We start from the raw sequence: 24,893 nt of genomic DNA, 5'->3' as shown, positions 1-24,893 counted from the left end.
CCCTCAGATTGTCTGGAATAATTCCCTCCTCACATCGTTCTGGAAAAAAATCCCTCCATCCTGTCCCGAAATCCCCCAGCTTTCATTTCCTCCCTTTCGCCCTAATCCCAGCTTTTTTTCGCACTTGTAAAGACGAATAATGTCACCCGACATATGTACTTTAGCTCAGGGCTTGGATTTTATTACAATAAATTCCTCCTACTCATCCATTCTCTTACTGTTGCTTCAGGTACCTACCTACATACATACCTCGCACTTACCTACCTACCTACGTTTGAATATTTCGCATCAGGGATTTAAGACGTAGCGTCGACGCTAAAGGAGGGGAAGTGGAATGAAAAACACGCGTCACTTCACGTCGGGTTCGCATCATACCTGCGTCGGAATGAAAAACACACCTTCTGTATATGAAAGGAAATATGTCGGGGTACCTCTAATGTACCCATTCCATATCCTAGTTTATACTACATATATTATTCCATTAATATTCCAACCTCATGTATGAATGCCACATGGTGGGTTCTTAATAAGAAAAATACTTCTATTTTATTATCAGCAAGCTACCTTTTTATTTTATATGTACGTATAGGGACGGCAAGTCGGGGTATCATTGTCTCTTATGGGGTTACATGCACCACGTTTTTTCCCTATTAAAAGAAGAAAACGAAGAAAAAGAAGAAGAGGAGGAAGAGGAACAAGAAGATTAAGAAGAAGAGGAAGAGGAACGAGAGAAAAGAAAATAAATGGGACTTTCTTTATAAACTTGTCGCGGTGGTATATGTAGTGTTCAAGATTCTCGCCTGGTTAACAGGAGGACGCGGGTTCAATCCCAGCTAGGTGGCCAAGACATGAAATTTTATCCTGCCATTTAAAATTTTGACCAATAATAGAGCTCTAAGGGTCAGGTGGTAAAGAATGTCTTCAATAACTTCAATTCAATTCATTCTACAGAAACTTTTTCTCTAATAATGATGAAAGTTTTAAATTTCTTTTTAATTGGGAGAAATTTTGCTAACAAAAGAAAAAAAAATCTGATTAGATTTTGCGGCGCCATTTTTATTTATTTATTTTATTTGGTTTTTTTCTGAATGAGATCTCTAAGGCTCACTGAACCACTAGTAATAATAACAACTACATAGTAGTAATAAGAAAATTTAGTAAAAATAACAATGAAGAGGGGAGACTTAATAAGCAAGTCTGTTCGAAAGATAGGAGCTGTGGAAGCTCAAAGTCAAAGTGAAAATTGTCAAATTATGAAATGAAATTTTCATTTTAATTTTTACGACGGATCAGAGCGAGGGCGAGGGATGAAACGGGATAAAGGGAGGGACGAAAAGGGATAAGGGAGAGGGAAAAAGGGAATAATAAGCAAGTCTGTTCGAAAGATAGGAGCTGTGGAAGCTCAAAGTCAAAGTGAAAATTGTCAAATTATGAAATGAAATTTTCATTTAATTTTTACGACGGATCAGAGCGAGGGCGAGGGATGAAACGGGATAAAGGGAGGGACGAAAAGGGATAAGGGAGTCACTAGTAATAATAATAACTACATAGTAGTAATAAGAAAATTTAGTAAAAATAACAATGAAGAGGGGAGACTTAATAAGCAAGTCTGTCCGAAAGATAGGAGCTGTGGAAGCTCAAAGTCAAAGTGAAAATTGTCAAATTATGAAATGAAATAATTTTCATTTAATTTTTACGACGGATCAGAGCGAGGGCAAGGGATGAAACGGGATAAAGGGAGGGACGAAAAGGGATAAGGGAGAGGGAAAAAGGGAGAGATGAAAGGGAAATTTTGTAACAAGAGGGAAGATAAGCCGGCAAGAAAAATGATAATGTCAAAAAGCTAAGCGGGTGTACAACGCGACGGAATAACTCCGCCTAAAATACTCATTTTTCAAGCTTTCCACAATTTGCCAAAGTCGAAAATCGATTTATTGCGTGAATCTTACAAGGCTTTTTTTACACAGAAAAAAAAAGATAAATTTGATAGAGGGAACTGTAACTGCTAAGGTCTTATCCTTTCGAAAGCAAAGACAGAAGAAAGACAAGATCGGAACAGGGTATTTCCGATCCTTTTGAGAACAAACCTTATCTGTTTCGGATGAAATCCGCCCGGGCGGGAATCGAACCGCGGCCTAGTGCTTACAAGGCAGACGAGCTACCCTCCAAGCTCCCTATAGGCTGCCATAAGTAAATGTGCCTCCGACCTTTATTGTAACATAGTTTTCTTACGATTTTTGTCAAACCAATTATGAGTATCATATGTGTTCAAAGTTCAAACATAGTCGACTGGCCGCGGCCGTGATTGATGTCGATCTACAAGCCCCCCCCCCCCCCCCCCCAAAATGAATCGCATGCTAAAGTTGAATATTTTACCAACAAAACAAGACAGTGTTAGAAGGGTTGTTTTATTTTATTTTATTATCAGACTTTCAGACTGTCCCTGCTCCGGTTGCGTAAAGATAGTGTGCTCGCTTTTCAATCTCTTGGGATGGGTTCAATTCTCACGCAGAGATTTTTTTTTTTAATACGTAGGTAACTTTATGAGAAAATAATTTTTAAAATAGGTATGTAACTTTATAAGAAAAGAAAATTTTAATTGTTTTTATGCGAAAATTTACAGGAGTATTAGGAAAAAAAAATACCTATATATTGGACAGCTTCTTGGACCACCAGTTGGGAACCACTGATCTACAAGAAGGAAGTGTTATCCAGGCAGTCGACATCGATCGACGGTCGCCGGCCGGTGGACACACCTACAGACTGTGTGAGAAAAAATCTAATTTCCGAAAAAAAAAAGAAAAAAAATAGTCGAATAAGCTGTCTTGTTCCTTAAACAACCGAAAGTATGACGAGAAATAGCTGACAAAGGAAGGAAAGACAAGATTACACTAGCACGTAGCCCCGATCGACGGTCGCCGGCCGGTGGACACACCTACAGACTGTGTGAGAAAAAAACCAATTTCCGAAAAAAAAAAAAAATAGTCGAATAAGCTGTGTTGTTCCTTAAACGACCGAAAGTATGACGAGAAATAGCTGACAAAGGAAGGAAAGACAAAGATTACACTAGCACGTACCCCGTTACCGGCGGAAAGATAAAGCTGACAAGAGCTATGTAAATAGACGTCAGTACATTACCTCAAAGCAAGTGAAAATGAAATGTAGAAAAGTAGGAAACTAGAAACATAAAGTGAAGTAGAAATGAGAAGAAGAAAATGGAAATGTAAGAAGAAAGATGTGGGAGGAAGAAGATGAAGAGAAAAGGGGAGAAAAGGGAAAGGGCTGAGGAAGAGAAGAACAAGCTGGTCCGTCCCTCCGGGAATTTTTTAGCCCCTAGTTTATTCGATCGTGATCGGCGGAAAGATAAAGCTGACAAGAGCTATGTAAATAGACGTCAGTACATTACCTCAAAGCAAGTGAAAATGAAATGTAGAAAAGTAGAAACTAAAAACCTAAAGTGAAGTAGAAATGAGAAGAAGAAAGTGGAAATGTAAGGAGAAAGATGTGGGAGGAGGAAGAGGAAGAGAAAAGGGGGAGAAAAGGGAAAGGTTGAGGAAGAGAAGAAAAAAAGAAGAAGAAAGTGATGAGGACGAACAAGTAGTAATAGAAAGACACCAAAAGATGAAGATTGAGAAAAATAAAATAACAAGCAGGGCCCGTCCTTCCGGGAATTTTTTAGCCCGTAGTTTATTCAATTCGATCGTGACTAGAGAAAATCAGTACCTATGTGCTTACCTAATTTGTATAATATTCAGTTTATTATCATTCTTGATTTGATTTTTTGATTTTACTTTCATGTAATGATTGTAATGATTTAAAATCAAAACTAGAGCCCGTTCTCCCTTTATTACCAATATAATGTTTAAGTCACCCATCCATTCATTGGCCTTCCTCGGCGTAGCTTAACATAGGTAACGCTATATCTCCATTTTCGTGAAAAATCCTGGTAAAAAGACCTTTAATTTGATATATAGGTCGACCAGGTTTGGATAAGTCCTTCTATGGGAACAGACAGAGTGACAGACAGACGACACCGAAGCGAATACAATAGTCCGTCCTTTATACCTTTTTATTAGTAATGTAATAATAAAGGAAGGACGGACTAAAAAAAGAAGAAGAAAGTGATGAGGACGAAGAAGTAGTAATAGAAAGACACCAAAAGATGAAGATTAAGAAAAAATAAAATAAAAAGAAGAAGAAGAAAATGAGGTGATGAGAACGAAAAAAGAAAGTAAGAAATAGGAATCTAGTAATAGAAAGACACAAAAAGACGAAGATTAAGAAAGAAAGAAAAAAAAGGGAGGAGAAGATGAAAAAGAAAACGAAGGAGGAGGAGAAGAAAAAAAAATGGAGAAGAAGAATAAGTGGAAGACAAGTTGATGAGAAACGAAAAAGAAATACAGAAATAGTAATAGAAAAGACACCAAAAGACTAGAAGATTAAGAAAGAAAGGACCAGTTTATTATCATTCTTGATTTGATTTTTTGATTTTACTTTCATGTAATGATTTAAAATCAAAACTAGAGCCCGTTCTCCCTTTATTACCAATACAGTGGAACCTCGATAAGAAATAATTCAAGGGAAAAGACCAAAGTTATTTCTTATCGAGATTTATTTACTATCGAGTTTTATTTCTTATCGAGTGGTTTGCCTAAAAAATTATTTACTATCGAGGTTTTCTAGAAACACAAATAAGGAACAGAACACTTCTTAAGAGATACATTACTAAATTAAAATGGAGAACATTTTCTTTTTTATTTTTAAAAAAAAGATATTATTATGTACATATTATGTCATATGTAATAAAACAGCGAGATACATAGGTACATAGGTGCTCGTATGTATTGTAATGTGGTTAGGTAATGTGGTGTATAATGTTTAAGTCACCCATCCATTCATTGGCCTTCCTCGGCGTAGCTTAACATAGGTAACGCTATACCACCATTTTCGTGAAAAATCCTGGTAAAAAGACCTTTAATTTGATATATAGGTCGACCAGGTTTGGATAAGTATGGGAACAGACAGAATGACCAGACAGACAGACGACACCGAAGCGAATACAATAGTCCGTCCCTTATACCTTTTTATTAGTAATGTAATAATAAAAGAAGGACAGACTAAAAAAAGAAGAAGAAAGTGATGAGGACGAAGAAGTAGTAATAGAAAGGCACCAAAAGATGAAGATTAAGAAAAAATAAAATAAAAAGAAGAAGAAGAAAATGAGGTGATAAGAACGTTAAAGAAATAGTAATACCTGGAAAGCGGAAATTTTAAGAAAATGGAAAACGAAAAAGAAGAAAATAAGGTGATGAGAACGAAAAAAGAAAGTAAGAAATAGAAATCTAGTAATACATAAAAAGAAAGACACAAAAAGACAAAGATTAAGAAAGAAAGAAAAAAAAAGGAAGGAGAAGATGAAAAAGAAAACGAAGGAGGAGGAGAAGAAAAAAAATGGAGAAGAAGAATAAGTAGAAGACAAGTTGATGAGAAACGAAAAAGAAATAGTAATAGAAAAGACACCAAAAGACTAGAAGATTAAGAAAGAAAGGAGGACATATCACTTCACAAGATTCAGGATATTGCTCTGTGCGGAAGTGCCCAAATCCTGAGGAAGACCATCTACTAGAAGCAAGAAGAAAGCTGGCCTGAGGATTCTGGTTGAATCTTGGCCAGATTTTATTGATTCCGACAGTATAATTATGTTTTATTGTTGTGTTGAAGTTGACAATAATAATAATAATAATAATAATACCTAGTAATGTTTTTAAGTGCTACTCTTTTTCCGGTTTGTACACTCGACTTTCATCCTTTTATTACACTTTTTAATTTTATTGTAATGAAAAGGAAGATTTTCTTTTTTTAAAATATTTTGAAGCACTTTAATTGTAAGCTGTTTTATTTTAATTAGGTCCAGAAGTTCAAAATTAATTAACCCAGTAGTAACTCGCTTGCTTGCCATGCAGAAGGGTTACTTTCTGGTGTTGTGTCTCAACGGGCACAAAATTTAGAAGATAATAGCTCATCACTAAAGGGGATTTAGCTAAATACAGGGGTTCCCAAACTTGCTCAAGCCACGGACCACTTTAGAAATTTCATGATTCCTCACGAACCACTCAGCACTCCAAACTTGCTCAAGCCACGGACCACTTTAGAAATTTCATGATTCCTCACGAACCACTCAGCACTACCACCACCACCACCACCACCACCACGTAGGTAGACAACTTGAAACCGCCGAGCACAGTTTGGGAATCCCTGAGCTAAAACCATGAAAAATAGATGAAAACGAAACTTACGATACTGATTATTCTGGTTGCGCGTGTTCCGCAGGGTGGAATCGGTTTGGGCCTGATTGAAGGCGCGCCAACAGCAGGGCCACACGCACCCGTGCGTCCCAAACTTGAGGAACCGCGTGTAGGTCCCGTAGATGAGAGGATTGACGCAGGAATTGGAGACGGCCATCATGAACAGAATGTCCTGGAGGTCTTCGTTGATGGCCGCGTGTAGGTCCCGTAGATGAGAGGATTGACGCAGGAATTGGAGACGGCCATCATGAACAGAATGTCCTGGAGGTCTTCGTTGATGACCGTGTGCGCAGATTCCCTGTCGATCATGTACCTGTGGAACAAGTCGAATTGAAATGGAAATAAGTCGAACAGAATACAACCTATCTGGCTGAGGGACGCTAAACAGGGAGTAGACCAGCTTAGTCTGATGGCTGGGGAACTTTAAACAGGCAGTATACCAACCTGAATTTCCCTTGCTAAAGAAATAGCAAAGGTCGAGTGCGAAGGGCATCCACTCGTAAATTTTTTAGCCAAAACCAAATGTCAGCCCAAAGGAATCACCCTTAGAATTGAAATGGAAATAAGTCGAACAGAATACAACCTATCTGGCTGAGGGACGCTAAACAGGGAGTAGACCAGCTTAGTCTGATGGCTTCTCTTGCTAAAGAAATGAATTGAAATGGAAATAAGTCGAACAGAATACAACCTATCTGGCTGAGGGACGCTAAACAGGGAGTAGACCAGCTTAGTCTGATGGCTGGGGAACTTTAAACAGGCAGTATACCAACCTGAATTTCCCTTGCTAAAGAAATAGCAAAGGTTGAGTGCGAAGGGCATCCACTCGTAAATTTTTTAGCCAAAACCAAATGTCAGCCCAAAGGAATCACCCTAGCTAAGGCTGATTGAGAGACTGATGAAAAATGCTGACCCTGTCTGTACACAGAAAAGAATAAAAAGAAGTAGGAAAAATCGAAGAGAGAAGGAAGATATGATAGGAGGAAGCCAGCCGTTCCGAGAACGAACATTATCCGTTCATCATAAAATCCACCTCAAGCGGGTATCAAAATTAGTATCGATAAATTTTATGATTTGATTTGGACTCGAACCACCAATGTCCAGAGCCGAAGTCCACCGTGCTCACCGCTACTCAACTGAGATTGGACCAAATTTTAAATATTTATACCTACTCCTCTTAAGAGTGTTAAGTGTTGCAATCTTGCAATTCATCAAAATCAGACTAACCGTTCGAGAGTTAAGGAGGAATAAACAAAAAGAAACAAATAAAACAAAGAAACAAATTAAGCAAACAAACTAAGCAGAGAAAATTTGGAACTCACCTCGATGAAGAAAATAAAAAAAAAAAAACATTTTTTAACCTTTTAACTTTTAATGGTGTTTGGCCTGGGGTTTCCTAACCTTACCACGTGCCTAAACACTCCACTGTAGCTTAATGTAGCTTCTACAGGTTTCTCAAAAAGCTAAAAATGTTTCTTTCTTTCGCCCCCCCCCCCTCTCTCTCTCTCTCTCTCTCTCTCCTCTCTCTCTCTCCTCCATTCCGAGAATTCTACCTACCTAATCTTAAAAAGCAAAAAAAAAAAAATAATAATAATAAAAAAAAATATAAATCATTTGGAAAATCCCATCGCACCAGGCCAAAACGCTCTCGAGAAATTCGAAATTCTAGGAAATTGGGGGGCGTTTTTTTTCAGGTAATCTGAACGTGTAATCATAAAATGGCTGCTTTTTAGCGACGACCTCTATACTTTGCTATTTTAGGATAAGAATGGTAAACAAATAAATATAATATTATGATAAATATAATATTAAAAACAGCTACACGGTTATTGTTCTTTTATTTTGCCTCCTCTTTAATATTTTCACAATTTTTTCTCGTACCTACCTACTTAAAAAAAGGGAAAAAAAAATAAAAATAAAATATCTCCTGTGTTTGACAGCATAATTATTTCCACATTCCTTTGTTCTGAGAACGCAATTCGCATTAGAAATTTCCGCCTAAAAGTTCCACCGTTCCATGAGCCGTAATCCCCATTATCCCACAAACACAAATTTGAATGTTCGTATACTCAGGGCCGTAATTTTAGGGGGGGGTGGGGTCCGAGGGGCTCGCACCACACCTCGAGCTCCTATTTTTCTCCTTTCACGTACGTCCAGACTCCAAAAAAAAAATTAGGGCGGTGGGCGGCACCTTCCCCTTTAACTACCTTCCGGGTGTGTTTATGTACTGGGCTTGGATGCTAGGCCATTTGTCGGCCTTTTAATCGTGTATAAGTTTTGGCGGGAAATTCCCGAAGTTTGTTTTTTTTTTTTCCGCAAACTCGTACAATCTGAATTCATTTTTTAACTTTTACTCTCTAGTTTGCAACGTTTTTATATTATACTTGTCATTTATATTAAGATATTAAAAACAAGCTAATTAAAGCAAACAAAATAAATATAAAATAAATTTTAAAAATTGCCGCCGGGACAGCTATCTCACGTCGTCCGAGCTCATCTCAGCCCAGTACATAAACACACCCTCCAGCTTCATTTTTCTCCTGTACTGTTAGTAGGCCAGACTCCAAAAATTTGTACGTCCATTAGTGTTTGGACCCTCGGCAAAATCCTGGCTACGACCCTGTCCATACCTATATGAGACCTATGAGAGCTATGCCTTGAAGGTAGAGTGTCAAAGTTTGAAACTTTGTCCCGATATTGCTGACGGGATTAGATCAAAGTTTGTTGTTGTTCCATACAAAATACGTCAACCTGTCAAATAAACATTATAGAAACCTATAGCCGGTAGCGTTGCAGCTTTGGAATACTTCCCCGTAACGCTGGGCTAGGCTGAGAGACTAATAGGATGTTGCTTGGCTGAGCTGGGCTGGATTGGGCTGTGGGCTGGGTGTGTGTTTGGTGACAATTATGAGGTAAATATCTATGTGAAACGCACATTCTCTTCGAAGAGTTTTGATACTGAACTCAGTTCCCGGAAGTGTAACAAGGGTCTTATCCTCTTATCGTCCCGAAATCGAGGACAGGGTTGGAGAAAGCTAGCCGTTCCGAGAACGAAGCTTAATTAAAGTATTATGTGTTTAGGAACTAGTCTTAAGGAGTAAATAGAGAAGTACCTAAGTGAAGTAAATAGAATAGAATATACCTATTACCTACCCTGTTTATACTGCAAGAATGAGACTGAAAATTCCCTTTACTCCCATAGTCTAAATAATAATTATAATAATAATAGGTAGTATGATAATAATAGTTCTTATTTATACTGCTCACATAGGACTGAAAAGTCTCTTTACTCCAGCAGTAGGCTACTACTATTATTGTGGTCAAATTCTCAAATTATATTGGAGATAAAATTACATACTTGGGCTGGGATTGAACCCACGCCCTCCTGTTTACCAGGCGAGCGCCTTGACCAGAACACCACCGAGGTAGGTAGGGCAGAACAAGTAGGATCAGAGAGGGCTGAATGTAACTCCAGGATAATAAATATCCTTTTTCCCTTTTCAACAATGTGTATGTTGAACATGGTGAACTGGATAATTGAAGGGTTGCTCAAGAACGGAGTGCTTACAAGGAAAATTGTAAGCTGAAAGAGGCCTATGGTGGATTTCACCAACCTTATTTTCAGCCCCTATAACAGCCTGTTAGCTTAACAGCCTAGTTAAGCCTATACGAACCAAATGGAAATTAACAGGCCTTCTAAGGACTGAAAAAATATTGGTGACATCCACCCCTCGCTTTGTAGAAGCTTAACACATCTAGGGCTGTTTTCCCCTAAGTACGACATGTAAGAACGAGAAAATGAAGCAGATGAGTTGGAGGAGGAGGAGGAGGAAGAGAAGCAGAATATTAAGGCTCCTACACACGATGACACCATATTATATGACTCCAGATCGGAAGGGTAAACATGTAAGAACGAGAAAATGAAGCAGATGAGTTGGAGGAGGAGGAGGAGGAAGAGAAGCAGAATATTAAGGCTCCTACACACGATGAAACCATATATGACTCCAGATCGGAAGGGTAGTCGCGCGGCTTTTATTCATTTAATAGAGGGAACTGTAACTGCTAAGGTCTTATCGTTGAGGATAGGAGAAAGCCAGCAGTTCCGAGAACGAACACTATCCGTTCAGGATAAAATACACACCGGGTGAGAACCGAACCCGCGACCTAGTGCTTACAAGGCCGGCGCGCTACCAACCAAGCTAACTAGGCTGGCCACACAAGGTTTGGATTTTCAGGAGGCATCACGCCACTCCGCGCTACTCAAAATCGCACGTTTCAATGTGCTGCAGGCCTTAAGGTCCATTCCTATCAGTCGTTCGGAAAAAAAAAATTGAGTGATTGAGTCGTGCGTACCTTAAGGTCCGTTCCTATCAGTCGTTCGGAAAAAAAATCGTGTCGTGCGTAAGTGGGAACACTCTCATTTAAATTACCTCCGCGCTACTCAAAATCGCACGTTTCAATGTGCTGCAGGCCTTAAGGTCCGTTCCTATCAGTCGTTCGGAAAAAAAATCGTGTCGTGTGTAAGTGGGAACACTCTCATTTAAATTACATTGCCTACAGGACATTCGGAAAAAATCGGATGAAACTCACAACAAGTGGAAACGGGCCTTTTTTATTCGTTCGAATCCCTTTGGACTGGGACTAACTGGGACAATGTATACCGGAGGCAAATGGACTGATCGTGTGTAGCCGCCTTCAAAAGCCCTCATCTAGATTCTCTTTATTATTTTCCACTCTCATCTCTCATGTAGGAAGCAAATATTACACGACAGTTTTATTTCCTTGCTAATTGATCCCATTTTCCCTTGCTTTCCCACCTCCGAAAAATCTACAATGAGCCACACAACATGTGCTATTCGATCCCTCACCCTCAGATTGTCTGGAATAATTCCCTCCTCACATCGTTCTGGAAAAAAATCCCTCCATCCTGTCCCGAAATCCCCCAGCTTTCATTTCCTCCCTTTCGCCCTAATCCCAGCTTTTTTTCGCACTTGTAAATACGAATAATGTCACCCGACATATGTACTTTAGCTCAGGGCTTGGATTTTATTACCAGTTTTATACAAGCTTTGTTATGTAAACAAGTACTCGAAATCGTTTCATAAGGAGTCTTTTGAACAAGCCTTCGTTTCTTGAAGTGCTTTCTTCTCTTTATTGAACTTTTATATTACTTTTAAATACATATTTCAAAGGTTTCATTCAAAAAAGGTCCTGCGAGGGAGAGTGCGTATCCTTTTTATTGACATTTTATTACTTTTAAATAATTTAAATACATAATTGAAGTGCTTTCTTCTCTTTATTGAACTTTTATATTACTTTTACATACATATTTCAAAGGTTTCATTCAAAAAAAGGTCCTGCGAGCGAGGGTGCGTAATTTTTATATTGACATTTTATTACTTTTAAATAATTTAAATACCTACATAATTGAAGGGTTACTCAAGAACGGAGTGCTTACAAGGAAAATTGTAAGCTGAAAGAGACCTATGGTGGATTTCACCAACCTCATTTTTAGCCCCTAGATCCCAGCTTTTTTTCGCACTTGTAAAGACGAATAATGTCACCCGACATATGTACTTTAGCTCAGGGCTTGGATTTTATTACAATAAATTCCTCCTACTCATCCATTCTCTTACTGTTGCTTCAGGTACCTACCTACATACATACCTCGCACTTACCACAAGGAAAAGTGTAAGCTGAAAAAGGCCAAGGAAGGAGATGAATAGACTGACTGAAGAACTGGAGGACCTGGTGTGCAACATCCACCTTATAAATAGATAAGCTCACGAAAGGGTTATTCAAGGATTGAAGGGTAACTCAAGAAGGTGGGATTATACAAGGAAAAGTGTAAGCTGAAAAAGGCCAAGGAAGGAGATGAATAGACTGACTGAAGAACTGGAGGACCTGGTGTGCAACATCCACCACAGGACTTCCTTATAAATAGAATTCAATTATTAGAGTTCCGACACCCAGTCACTAGGTTAGGCTTCCGGCACCCTAGTTTTTATCTCCGTGCGCGGTGAACTTTATCCTCAACAGTTAAGGTTCCTTGTCGGAACGCCTGGCTTTTTCCTATTCAATGCTCCTTTTTTCTTCAAATTCGGGACGAAAGACCGCCCGTTGTTACAGTTCGCTTTGTTCAGCCTCTTCAAAAAAGAAACTAATAATAATAATAATAATAATAATAATAGGTAAATAAATAAATAATATTTCAGAAATCAGCTTCATATTTTCTCGTTCCGAACTCTGCTGGGAGAACATTGTTTGTTGTCGAACTTTTAGTTTCCTTGTTTAAATGGATCTTCACTAGGAGATTTCCTCGAAAAGTTTTTTTCAACTCAAACATGCCCCAGAAAAAAAGAGGATAGGAAAGAAAAATCTGGTGTCAACATCACACGACTTTCCTTATCCTATTGAATGATGCTTATTTTGAGCGTTCTTGTTCTTATACCCTAACTTTAAAACAATATCTCTAACCGTTTAGTCGGTATATGTAGCTGAAAACCGCCCAAAAAAAAAGAAAAAAAAACGGTCGAAAACCGCCAGGAAGCGGTCAAAACGCCGCCAAACGCAGCTTCTATCTCAATCAAACGTTTCGTGTCGCATCCTTGTCACATTTGACTGATTTGACATCTACATACCAAATTTCAAGTCTCTAGCCCTTACCGTTCTCGAGATATTTTGTTTACAGACAGAAGGACAGACAGACACACGGACCAATGGCTGAAACTTTGGATTTAGGCTCTATAGGGACCTCAAAACGTGTTTTGGCACTAAAAACTGACCATCGAAATTTTGACCCGATTACATTACTTTCCTTCCTATAGGATAAGGAAAGTAAAAAAGGACGAAGGAAAAGAAGAGCGAGAAAAAAAGACGATGAAGGGAAGGAAAAGCGAAACTGAAAAACTCGAAACCTCGAAAGGGGGGGTTTTATTTTTTAGACAGTGCTGGCTGGACCATGCCTCAGTCTAATTTAGAGTATTATTTCAGCAGTTTCCACAAAGTTTTAAAGAACAAATTGAAAATCTCTGAGCTTTAAAAGGTACTTGGGATTTTCTTCTTTATTTTGATTGTTACTTTGTCTCTTTGTACTGATGATTTTCAACAAAAAAAAAAAAAAAAAAAAAAAATCATTTGAATTACTTAAAAAAAAAAAAAAAAAAAACCAAAAAAAAAAAAAAAAAAAAAAAATGGTCGAAAACCGCCAGGAAGCGGTCAAAACGCCGCCAACCGCAGCTTCTATCTCAATCAAACGTTTCGTGTCGCATCCTTGTCACATTTGACTGATTTGACATCTACATACCAAATTTCAAGTCTCTAGCCCTTACCGTTCTCGAGATATTTTGTTTACAGACAGAAGGACAGACAGACACACGGACCAATGGCTGAAACTTTGGATTTAGGCTCTAGGACCTCAAAACGTGTTTTGGCACTAAAAACTGACCATCGAAATTTTGACCCGATTACATTACTTTCCTTCCTATAGGATAAGGAAAGTAAAAAAGGACGAAGGAAAAGAAGAGCGAGAAAAAAAGACGATGAAGGGAAGGAAAAGCGAAACTGAAAAACTCGAAACCTCGAAAGGGGGGGTTTTATTTTTTAGACAGTGCTGGCTGGACCATGCCTCAGTCTAATTTAGAGTATTATTTCAGCAGTTTCCACAAAGTTTTAAAGAACAAATTGAAAATCTCTGAGCTTTAAAAGGTACTTGGGATTTTCTTCTTTATTTTGATTGTTACTTTGTCTCTTTGTACTGATGATTTTGAACAAAAGGTAGTGATTTCCAACTTGACGATTTTACATTCTTTGTTATGGTGAATACCTAACTCTCGAAGAGTTTGTCGGATTTTTGTGAAATCGGGCAGAAATGTTGAAACACAAAAGCATACCTATTTTGTCTTTGTATTTTGATTTTTAAATCTTATCGAAACGCGGTACACGCGTACGGTGCTTCAAAAATATGTTTAAATTTGTCATTAGCAGCCAGCCTAGTTAGCTTGGAGGGAAGCGCGTCTGCCTTGTAAGCGCCAGGTCGCGGGTTTGATTCCCGGTCTTAATTTTCTCGGCTTTTGGAGTTCGGGGTGCACTCAGCCTCGTGAGTTTACAATCTGAATTCATTTTTTACTTTTTATCTCTAGTTTTGCACGTTTATATTATACTTTTCATTTATATTAGACGTACAATCTGAATTCATTTTTTACTTTTTATCTCTAGTTTTGCACGTTTATATTATACTTTTCATTTATATTAGATATTAAAAACAAGCTAATACAAAGCAAACAAAAATAAATATAAAATAAATTTTAAAAATTGCCGCCGGGACAGCTATCTCACGTCGTCCGAGCTCATCTCAGCCCAGTACATAAACACACCCTCCAGCTTCATTTTTCTCCTGTACTGTTAGTAGGCCAGACTCCAAAAATTTGTACGTCCATTAGTGTTTGGACCCTCGGCAAAATCCTGGCTACGACCCTGTCCATACCTATATGAGACCTATGAGAGCTATGCCTTGAAGGTAGAGTGTCAAAGTTTGAAACTTTGTCCCGATATTGCTGACGGGATTAGATCAAAGTTTGTTGTTGTTCCATACAAAATACGTCAACCTGTCAAATAAACATTATAGAAACCTATAGCCGGTAGCGTTGCAGCTTTGGAATACTTCCCCGTAACGCTGGGCTAGGCTGAGAGACTAATAGGATGTTGCTTGGCTGAGCTGGGCTGGATTGGGCTGAGAAACCTATAGCCGGTAGCGTTGCAGCTTTGGAATACTTCCCCGTAACGCTGGCTGGGCTAGGCTGAGAGACTATATTAGGATGTTGGTTGGCTGAAGAAACCTATAGCCGGTAGCGTTGCAGCTTTGGAATACTTCCCCGTAACGCTGGCTGGGCTAGGCTGAGAGACTATATTAGGATGTTGCTGGGCTGGATTGGGCTGGGTGTGTGTTTGGTGACAATTATGAGGTAAATATCTATGTGAAACGCACATTCTCTTCGAAGAGTTTTGATACTGAACTCAGTTCCCGGAAGTGTAACAAGGGTCTCACGATGACGATTCAGACCATGACGAAGATGAACTTCGTGCTCATGAAAAAATCAGAAGTTTTAAACCTAAAGAAGCTCACCAAAACAAACTGAAAAATAAATGGCAAGAGAAAGCACATAAAATCCGCCCCGGGCGGGAATCGAACCCGTGGCCTAGCGCTTACAAGGCAGACGCACTACCAACTAAGCTAACTAGGCTGGCATTTTTGATTTTTAAATCTTATCGAAACGCGGTACACGCGTACGGTGCTTCAAAAATGTGTTTAAATTTGTCATTAGCAGCCAGCCAAGTGAGTAGCTTACTTCAATCAAGTAGCGACCAGTGTAAAAAGATTATTGAAATATGAAAATTCATTGCAAAGGAGGCACTTAGTAATGTTGTGATATTCACAAAAGTTGTGAAAAAGTTCCGCTTTACCACAAAGAATTTGAGTTTTTTTTTTTAATAGATTATCGAAGTATGGAAATTGATTGCAAAGGAGGCAGTTAGTAATGCTGTGGTATCCACAAAATCGTAAAAAGATGTGCTTTACTACAAAGAATTCTCGAAATTCCCTGAAAGAAGAACTTTTCCAAGTTTTCTTTGAAATGTTCCTGTGAATTTTGTTGTTAATGCCTTTTGTCTTATCATTCTTTATTATCTTATCATTTTTGATTCCTCCCTCTCTTCCCTCTAAACAAAATGTTATTTAGACCCTTTGTTATTTTTCTGCTTGTTTGATTTCTTTCTTCTCTCTTTAGGAAGGATTTTGTAACTTTTCTTTTTCTTTTTACTTTTTTTTCTTTTTCTGCTATTTTTTCAGTCGACTTATTTTTCTTCGATGTTGTTATTCTTTCATTTGACCGTTTGATTTTCTAATGCCTATCAGAGCTATTTATTTATTGTTCAAATTATTATTTATTTAAGTATTTATTTATTTAGGTATTTATTTATTTTTACAAACAATATGAAGAACGAGACTATTTTGTAATTTTTCCTTCAGTCTGTCTATCTTGTTTTTGTACAAGGGTCTTATCCTCTTATCGTCCCGAAATCGAGGACAGGGTTGGAGAAAGCTAGCCGTTCCGAGAACGAAGCTTAATTAAAGTATACAAGGGTCTTATCCTCTTATCGTCCCGAAATCGAGGACAGGGTTGGAGAAAGCTAGCCGTTCCGAGAACGAAGCTTAATTAAAGTATGTGTTTAGGAACTAGTCTTAAGGAGTAAATAGAGAAGTACCTAAGTGAAGTAAATAGAATAGAATATACCTATTACCTACCCTGTTTATACTGCAAGAATGAGACTGAAAATTCCCTTTACTCCCATAGTCTAAATAATAATTATAATAACAATAGGTAGTATGATATTAATAGTTCTTATTTATACTGCTCACATAGGACTGAAAAGTCTCTTTACTCCAGCAGTAGGCTACTACTATTATTGTGGTCAAATTCTCAAATTATATTGGAGATAAAATTACATACTTGGGCTGGGATTGAACCCACGCCCTCCTGTTTACCAGGCGAGCGCCTTGACCAGAACACCACCGAGGTAGGTAGGGCAGAACAAGTAGGATCAGAGAGGGCTGAATGTAACTCCAGGATAATAAATATCCTTTTTCCCTTTTCAACAATGTGTATGTTGAACATGGTGAACTGTAGGTATAAGAAATTGCTGAAAAGTCGTGAAAACATTCCCCATGTTAAACTTAATGTTGACGCGTGGAATGTTGTGCTTCCACATGTAAAATCTCGTGGAGATAAGGCAACGTTATTGTGTGTTATATAAAATTTAAAAGCAACTTTATTTCTTTCATTCTTTCTTTTATTTCCTTTTTTTCTTTCTTTCTTTCTTTCTTTCTTTCTTTCTTTCTTTCATTTGTTATATAAAATTTAAAAGCAACTTTATTTCTTTCATTCTTTCTTTTATTTCCTTTTTTTCTTTCTTTCTTTCTTTCTTTCTTTCTTTGTTTCATTTCATTTGAAAGTTCCTAGAAAACAGGCAGGAACTCGTATTAAGGAGCGCGGTAGCGCTCCGCCCCGCCAAGTCAAGAAAGTTTGACCGCGCTACTAGAGATATTATACGCGACAGGGAAAGTAGCCGTTTTCAGGTAGTTGTAGACAGACAACTACAAATGATGGAAGAAAACGGATTGCATGTGTGTGTTGGGGCATGAAAGTAGACCAAGTTGAAAAAAAAAATCATCAAAATCAGTTAAGTTTAGCCGGAGATATTTGACTTTGAAAAACGTCAAATTTTTCATCATTTTCTGCTGCTGCTGCTGCTTCTGCTTCTGCTTCCGCTTCCGCTTCTTCTTTGACGTTGACCGCTCTACAGCCTAACCACTGGACCGATTTTGATGGTTGATGGCTCATTTTCATGTGGGATTTTTTTTTTTTTTTTTTTTTTTTTTTTTTCTGATCCCGTTTGACATTTCAGATGGGAAAAAATGACAGAAGAATGAAGTGGAATTGAGCACGCACGGTAATATTATCAAGTAGTAGTATTACCTAATTTATTTGAAAACGAAAAGAAACAGCGTGTGTCAAAAGTTCGTACTCCCTGTGGGTACTTTTCTACACAGGGTACCCGAAGCCCCGAAGCAGTGAATAAAATTTTTAACTCAGGGCAGTCACAGAGACTCGTAATGCAGAGAACTGCACTTCGAATCCCACAAGGACCATGAAAAATTCAAACCCTTTAATCTCAAAGCGAGTTCGATTCCGCCCGGGCCGAATTTCATCCTGGAGGGATAAGATTCGTTCTCGGAACGGCTGGCTTTCTCCTATCCTGTCTTCCTTTTATCTTCATTTCGGGACGATAAGAACTTAGCATTTACCGCTCCCTCTATCAAACAACGTCGACAGGGTGAATAACTCATTTTGACGGTGTTCAGGGTGGCTCATTTTCATCATCTTGTTCCTCTGCAGATTGAGTAATAATAATCTTCTTCTTTTCCGTGCACATATGGGGTCGGCGTTTTTCGTCAGCCTCCCATTCAGCCCTAACTAGGGTGATTGCTTTGGGCTGACGTTTGGTTTTGGGCACAATTTTTACGAGCGGATACCCTTCGCACATGACCTTTGCTGTTTCTTTAGCAAAGGAAATTCGGGCTGGTATACGTTCTGTTTAAAGTCCCCCCCGCCAGACAAATAATAATAACAATAATTGCTAGCAGGGTTGGTGGTACTGAGATCGACATTGAAGTCACCCATTATGAGTTTGTGTTCATAATTTGGTAAGTGAAATTCTAGAGCCTCCTCAAACTGATCCAAAGAGCCTGCGCGAGGTGGATGGTAAACGACAGCCAGAAGTATTTTAGAAGAGACAATGACCACCTCGATTATGAGAAATTCAGCGCTAGCGATGTACTGAGGGGGCGATGAGGCGAGAACATTATAGTTGAATGTATTATTGAGGTAGATGGCAATTTAACAATAATAATAATAAATAATATCGAGGTACCTACATAATAATAATTCATATTGACGCATATAATCGGATTAAGCTGAATTCACGTGTGATATAGGAAGTTACGTGATGTCATTTTTGTGAGCATGTACACTCGGGAGCAAATAAAATTCGGGACGGATTGACGTTCTCGGAACGGCAGCCTTTCTCCTGTCCTGTCTTCGTTCTCTCTTCGGTTTAGGAACGATAAGATAGAGGAAACTGTATCAACGGAGGTATTCCCGAAATCGAAGAGAAAAGGAGTATAGGAGAAAGCCAGCCGTTCCGAGAACGGACCTTATCTGTTTCGGATAAAGTTCGAACCGGGCGGAAATTTGAATTAGGTAGACTGTGGAATTGTTCCAAGATCAACACTGTTTCCAGTGAAAATATTATAAAGCCAAAACGAGAAAACCATTGACGATGACAGCATCTTGGAGACAAAGACCTTTTCGGTGGTATCCAAGGACGTTTAGAGCCAGCCTAGTTAGCTTGGTTGGTAGCTCGTCTGCCTTGTAAGCGCTATGCCACGGGTTCGATTCCCGCCCGAGGCGGATTTTATTCCGAACGGATAATGTTCGTTCTCGGAACTTCGTTCTCGGAAAAGGCCTTTCTCCTATCCTCGTTCTCTCTTCGACTTCGGGACGACAAGACCTTAGCAGTTACAATTCCCTCTGTCAAATGGATAAAAAAACGCACGACTACCCTTCCGATCTGGAGTCAAATGCATTCGTCGTGTGTAGGTAGGGAGGGGCCTTAAGATTCTGTTAGAGGTTTGATAGAAGGAACTACCCTCTATCAAAACTCTTTTTTAAAAAATACCCTTTATCAAACCTCTTTAAAAAATTTGTTAAAGGGTGCCACAAGTTTAGGGTGGAAGAACTCCATTATTGGGTTACTTCTCCTGATTTAGGCTGTTGGAATGCTATCATAATGTCTAGCTTCCCGATATAGATTTCGATATTAGAGTGCCGGAACCCACCCGATTGCGCTGCCGGCACCCTAGTTTTTTCTCAGTGTATACCCTCTAGCATACCTCTTCACAAAAAAAAGAACATCATTCAGAAAGACTGTCAGACAACTCTTCACAAAAAAAAAGTAAAAAAGAAAGAAAAAACATCATTCTCCCCTCTCTCTCTCCTCCATTCCGAGAATTCTACCTACCTAATCTTAAAAAGCAAAAAAAAAAAAATAATAATAATAAAAAAAAAATAAATCCATTTGAAAATCCCATCGCACCAGGCCAAACGCTCTCGAGAAATCGAAATTCTAGGAAATTGGGGGGCGTTTTTTTTCGGTAATCCTGAACGTGTAATCATAAAATGGCTGCTTTTTAGCGACGACTCTATACTTTGCTATTTTAGGATAAGAATGGTAAAAATAAATATAATATTATGATAAATATAATATAAAAACAGCTACACGGTTATTGTTCTTTTATTTTCCTCTCTTTAATATTTTCACAATTTTTTCTCGTACCTACCTACTTAAAAAAAGGAAAAAAAATAAAAATAAAATATCTCTGTGTTTGACAGCATAATTATTTCCACATTCCTTTGTTCTGAGAACGCATTCGCATAAGAAATTTCCGCCTAAGAAGTTCCAATAATTGAAGGGTTGCTCAAGAACGGAGTGCTTACAAGGAAAATTGTAAGCTGAAAGAGACCTATGGTGGATTTCACCAACCTTATTTCCAGCCCCTATAACAGCCTGTTAGCTCAACAGCCTAGTTAAGCCTATACGAACCAAATGGAAATTAACAGGCCTTCTAAGGACTGAAAAAATATTGGTAACATCCACCCCTCGATTTGTAGAAGCTTAACCCATCTAGGGCTGTTTTCCCCTAAGTACACCTAAACTTCGGGGTGGGCTTTTCGTGTATGGAGTTAAGCTCACTGCCGCCAATGGCCAATGCAGTGAAGCAGAAGTGAGATTAGAGGAAAGAGGAGTGCAATGAGGGTAAAGAAAGGTAGGTGGCACGCCGCAAATGCAGTGAAGCAAAAGTAATATTAGAGAAAGAGGAGTGTAATGAGGGGAAAGAAAGGTAGGTACTACGTGAAGTAGGAGGACACAAATTATGAAGTGAATAAAAGGCGGGGTACAAAATTGATTTCTAATCTTTTTTGGGTGGGATAGAGTTTTGTTTATTTTTTGTGGCACTTGATTTATTTTGGGAGGTCTTTCCTTACTGCAATTATATAAAATTTAAAAGCAACTTTATTTCTTTCATTCTTTCTTTTATTTCCTTTTTTTCTTTCTTTCTTTCTTTCTTTCTTTCTTTCATTTCATTACATTTGAAAGTTCCTAGAAAACAGGCAGGAACTCGTATCTTTCCTTACTGCAAATTTAATATTAACGTGGTTTTGTGCTTCTTAGTTTTCTTCTGCTTCAGGCTTTTTCTTCAATTCCTCCTCTTTTTAATTTTCCTCTTCCTTTCCCTCTTTTCATCCTCCCTCTTCTTTTTCTTACCCTTCCACCTTCTTCGTCGTCGTCGTCTTCTTCTTCTTCTTCTTCTTCTTCTTCTTCTTCTTCTTCTTCTCCTTCTCCTTCTCCTTCTCCTTCTTCTTCTTCTTCTCCTTCTTCTTCTTTTTTCTTCTTCCTCCTGTTCCTTTCATTCTTCTCCTATAGCTTCCTCCACTATTTCTTTTGCTATTATGTATATCACATGTCATTTCTTCAATTCCTCCTCTTTTTAATTTTCCTCTTCCTTTCCCTCTTTTCATCCTCCCTCTTCTTTTTCTTACCCTTCCACCTTCTTCATCGTCGTCGTCTTCTTCTTCTTCTTCTTCTTCTTCTTCTTCTTCTTCTTCTTCTTCTTCTTCTTCTTTTTATCCTTCTTCTTCTTCTCCTTCTCCTTCTCCTTCTACTTCTTCTTCTCCTTCTGCCTCTCCTTCTCCTTCTCCTTCTTTTTTCTTCTTCCTCCTGTTCCTTTCATTCTTCTCCTAGCTTCCTCCACTATTTCTTTTGCTATTATGTATTTTTTTGCGCTCAAGTGTATAAATATATTTTATGTTATTGTTTATTCATTTCACAACTTTTCCTTTCTTTCAGCACCACTTCCTGTCTTCTCTTTATCTTTACACCTTTCTTCACATAACCCTTTTGCTACTGAGTTTTTCCCCCAAAAGAGGTTTGACAGGGGAAACTGGTAACTGCTAAGGTCTTATCGTCCCGAAATCGAAGAGAGAAGGAAGACAGGATAGGAGAAAGCCAGGTGTTCCGTGAACGAACCTGTTCTGTTCAGGATAAAATCCACCCCGGGTGGGAATTGAACCTGCGACCTAGCGCTTACAACGCAGAGCTAACTAGGCTGGCGCTACTGAACATTCACTAGATTCCTCGATTGTGCTTTTTTTTCACTCGATTTTCTTCTTCTTCTTCTTCTTCTTCTTCTTCTTCTTCTTCTTCTTCTTCTTCTTCTTCTTCTTCCTCTTCTTCTTCTTCTTCTTTTTTCAATGTAACTTCAGCTTTTTTGAGGACTCAGCATTATACTATATCTAGGTACATAATTAAATATTAATTAAGAATTAATTTAATTAAGTCTAATAAAAGACGCAGTACCTACCTATTAATTATTCCAAAATCAATTTTAGCCCGTCCTTACATACTTTTTTCAGGCTGCGGGTATCGCCTCGGCTTCAGGTTTCAAAAAATATGGAAAGCCTGCCTGAAAATCTGAAACTTCCCCTATACAATATTATAATGAAATAATGTGGAGAAGAGAAATAATTTCACTTGTTTATTCTGCTCGAGTAGGACTAAAAAAGTAATTAAATTTACCCCAAGATCCATCGAGTGAAGCGAGTTGTGCCCTTCTTCATGCCTCGACAAGTTTAACGAGCCAAATTTCACCCGTCAAAAGTCTTGAAAATTGAGAAAATAAAAAAATCATGGCAATGAACCTACTCCTTCGTCTCCTCCTCCTCCTCCTCCTCCTCCTCCTCCTCCTCCTCCTACTTCTTCTTCTTCTTCTTCTTCTTCTCCCCCTCCTCCTTCTCCTCCTCGTTCTCCTTCTTCTTCTTCCTTCGTCGTCTTTATCTTCGTCCCAAAACAACCCGCCCTTATGGAAGAAAAATAAGGGGGACGAGAGTTTTTAGCCCGTCCTTCCTTTATTATTACGATCGAAATTTGTCGCGACGACCCGCTCTGCCTAAGAAATTAAATACAAATTTTGTATTTAATTTCTTTCCCTACCTCCTACCCAATTTATAAGAGTTTTTAGCCCGTCCTTCCTTTATTATTACGATCGAAATTTGTCGCGACGACCCGCTCTGCCTAAGAAATTAAATTCTATTAAGGAGCGCGGTAGCGCTCCGCCCCGCCAAGTCAAGAAAGTTTGACCGCGCTACTAGATACAAATTTTGTATTTAATTTCTTTCCCTACCTCCTACCCAATTTATAATCATTTTTAGCCCGTCCTTCCTTTATTATTACGATAGTAATAAATAAAGGTATAAGGGACGGGCTATTGTATTCGCTTCGGTGTCGTCTGTCTGTCGGTCGGTCTGTCTGTCTGTTGGTCTGTCCCCATAGAAGGACTCATCCAAACCTGGTCGACCTATACATATATCAAATTAAAGGTCTTTTTACCAGGAACAACGAAAGTGGTTGTCCAGAAAACTATAAAGCCGAAAGACCAAAAAAATGGTTTTGGGGGGATTTTTTTAAACATCATTCAGAAAGACTGTCAGACAAAAGGAATAGAAAAGCAAAAGGATTCGAATTTTTTTGCGCTCAAGTGTATAAATATATTTTATGTTATTGTTTATTCATTTCACAACTTTTCCTTTCTTAAACATCATTCAGAAAGACTGTCAGACAAAAGGAATAGAAAAGCAAAAGGATTCGAATTTTTTTGCGCTCAAGTGTATAAATATATTTAATGTTATTGTTTATTCATTTCACAACTTTTCCTTTCTCTCAGCACCACTTCCTGTCTTCTCTTTATCTTTACACCTTTCTTCACATAACCCTTTTGCTACTGAGTTTTTCCCCCAAAAGAGGTTTGACAGGGGAAACTGGTAACTGCTAAGGTCTTATCGTCCCGAAATCGAAGAGAGAAGGAAGACAGGATAGGAGAAAGCCAGGTGTTCCGTGAACGAACCTGTTCTGTTCAGGATAAAATCCACCCCGGGTGGGAATTGAACCTGCGACCTAGCGCTTACAACGCAGAGCTAACTAGGCTGGCGCTACTGAACATTCACTCGATTCCTCGATTGTGCTTTTTTTCACTCGATTTTTTCTTCTTTTTCTTCTTCTTCTTCTTCTTCTTCTTCTTCTTCTTCTTCTTCTTCTTCTTCCTCTTCTTCTTCTTCTTCTTTTTTCAATGTAACTTCAGCTTTTTTGAGGACTCAGCATTATACTATATCTAGGTACATAATTAAATATTAATTAAGAATTAATTTAATTAAGTCTAATAAAAGACGCAGTACCTACCTATTAATTATTCCAAAATCAATTTTAGCCCGTCCTTACATACTTTTTTCAGGCTGCGGGTATCGCCTCGGCTTCAGGTTTCAAAAAATATGGAAAGCCTGCCTGAAAATCTGAAACTTCCCCTATACAATATTATAATGAAATAATGTGGAGAAGAGAAATAATTTCACTTGTTTATTCTGCTCGAGTAGGACTAAAAAAGTAATTAAATTTACCCCAAGATCCATCGAGTGAAGCGAGTTGTGCCCTTCTTCATGCCTCGACAAGTTTAACGAGCCAAATTTCACCCGTCAAAAGTCTTGAAAATTGAGAAAATAAAAAAATCATGGCAATGAACCTACTCCTTCGTCTCCTCCTCCTCCTCCTCCTCCTCCTCCTCCTACTTCTTCTTCTTCTTCTTCTTCTTCTCCCCCTCCTCCTTCTCCTCCTCGTTCTCCTTCTTCTTCTTCCTTCGTCGTCTTTATCTTCGTCCCAAAACAACCCGCCCTTATGGAAGAAAAATAAGGGGGACGAGAGTTTTTAGCCCGTCCTTCCTTTATTATTACGATCGAAATTTGTCGCGACGACCCGCTCTGCCTAAGAAATTAAATTCTATTAAGGAGCGCGGTAGCGCTCCGCCCCGCCAAGTCAAGAAAGTTTGACCGCGCTACTAGACCTTTCTTGAATTTATGTTTTAACAAT

At 38.5% G+C, this 24,893-nt stretch overlaps 1 protein-coding gene across 1 annotated transcript in view; it reads right to left on the bottom strand.

Annotated features, from left to right (window-relative positions):
• Positions 1-6,482: 6,482 nt before the first annotated feature.
• The window catches only part of LOC103516857 (gonadotropin-releasing hormone receptor-like), a gene marked incomplete at both ends in the record, with an annotated part of 39,279 nt that continues 20,868 nt past the window's right edge, over positions 6,483-24,893 (bottom strand). Inside the window, 1 exon segment of the mRNA XM_008481843.2 lies at positions 6,483-6,618. Coding sequence (XP_008480065.2) covers positions 6,483-6,618 — 136 coding nt within the window.

The sequence above is a fragment of the Diaphorina citri genome, unplaced genomic scaffold (assembly GCF_000475195.1).
Source record: "Diaphorina citri unplaced genomic scaffold, Diaci psyllid genome assembly version 1.1 scaffold1682, whole genome shotgun sequence".
Taxonomy (NCBI): domain Eukaryota; kingdom Metazoa; phylum Arthropoda; class Insecta; order Hemiptera; family Psyllidae; genus Diaphorina; species Diaphorina citri.
The sequence above is the reverse complement of the archived record's forward strand: the minus strand, read 5'-3'. Positions and strand labels throughout refer to the sequence as shown.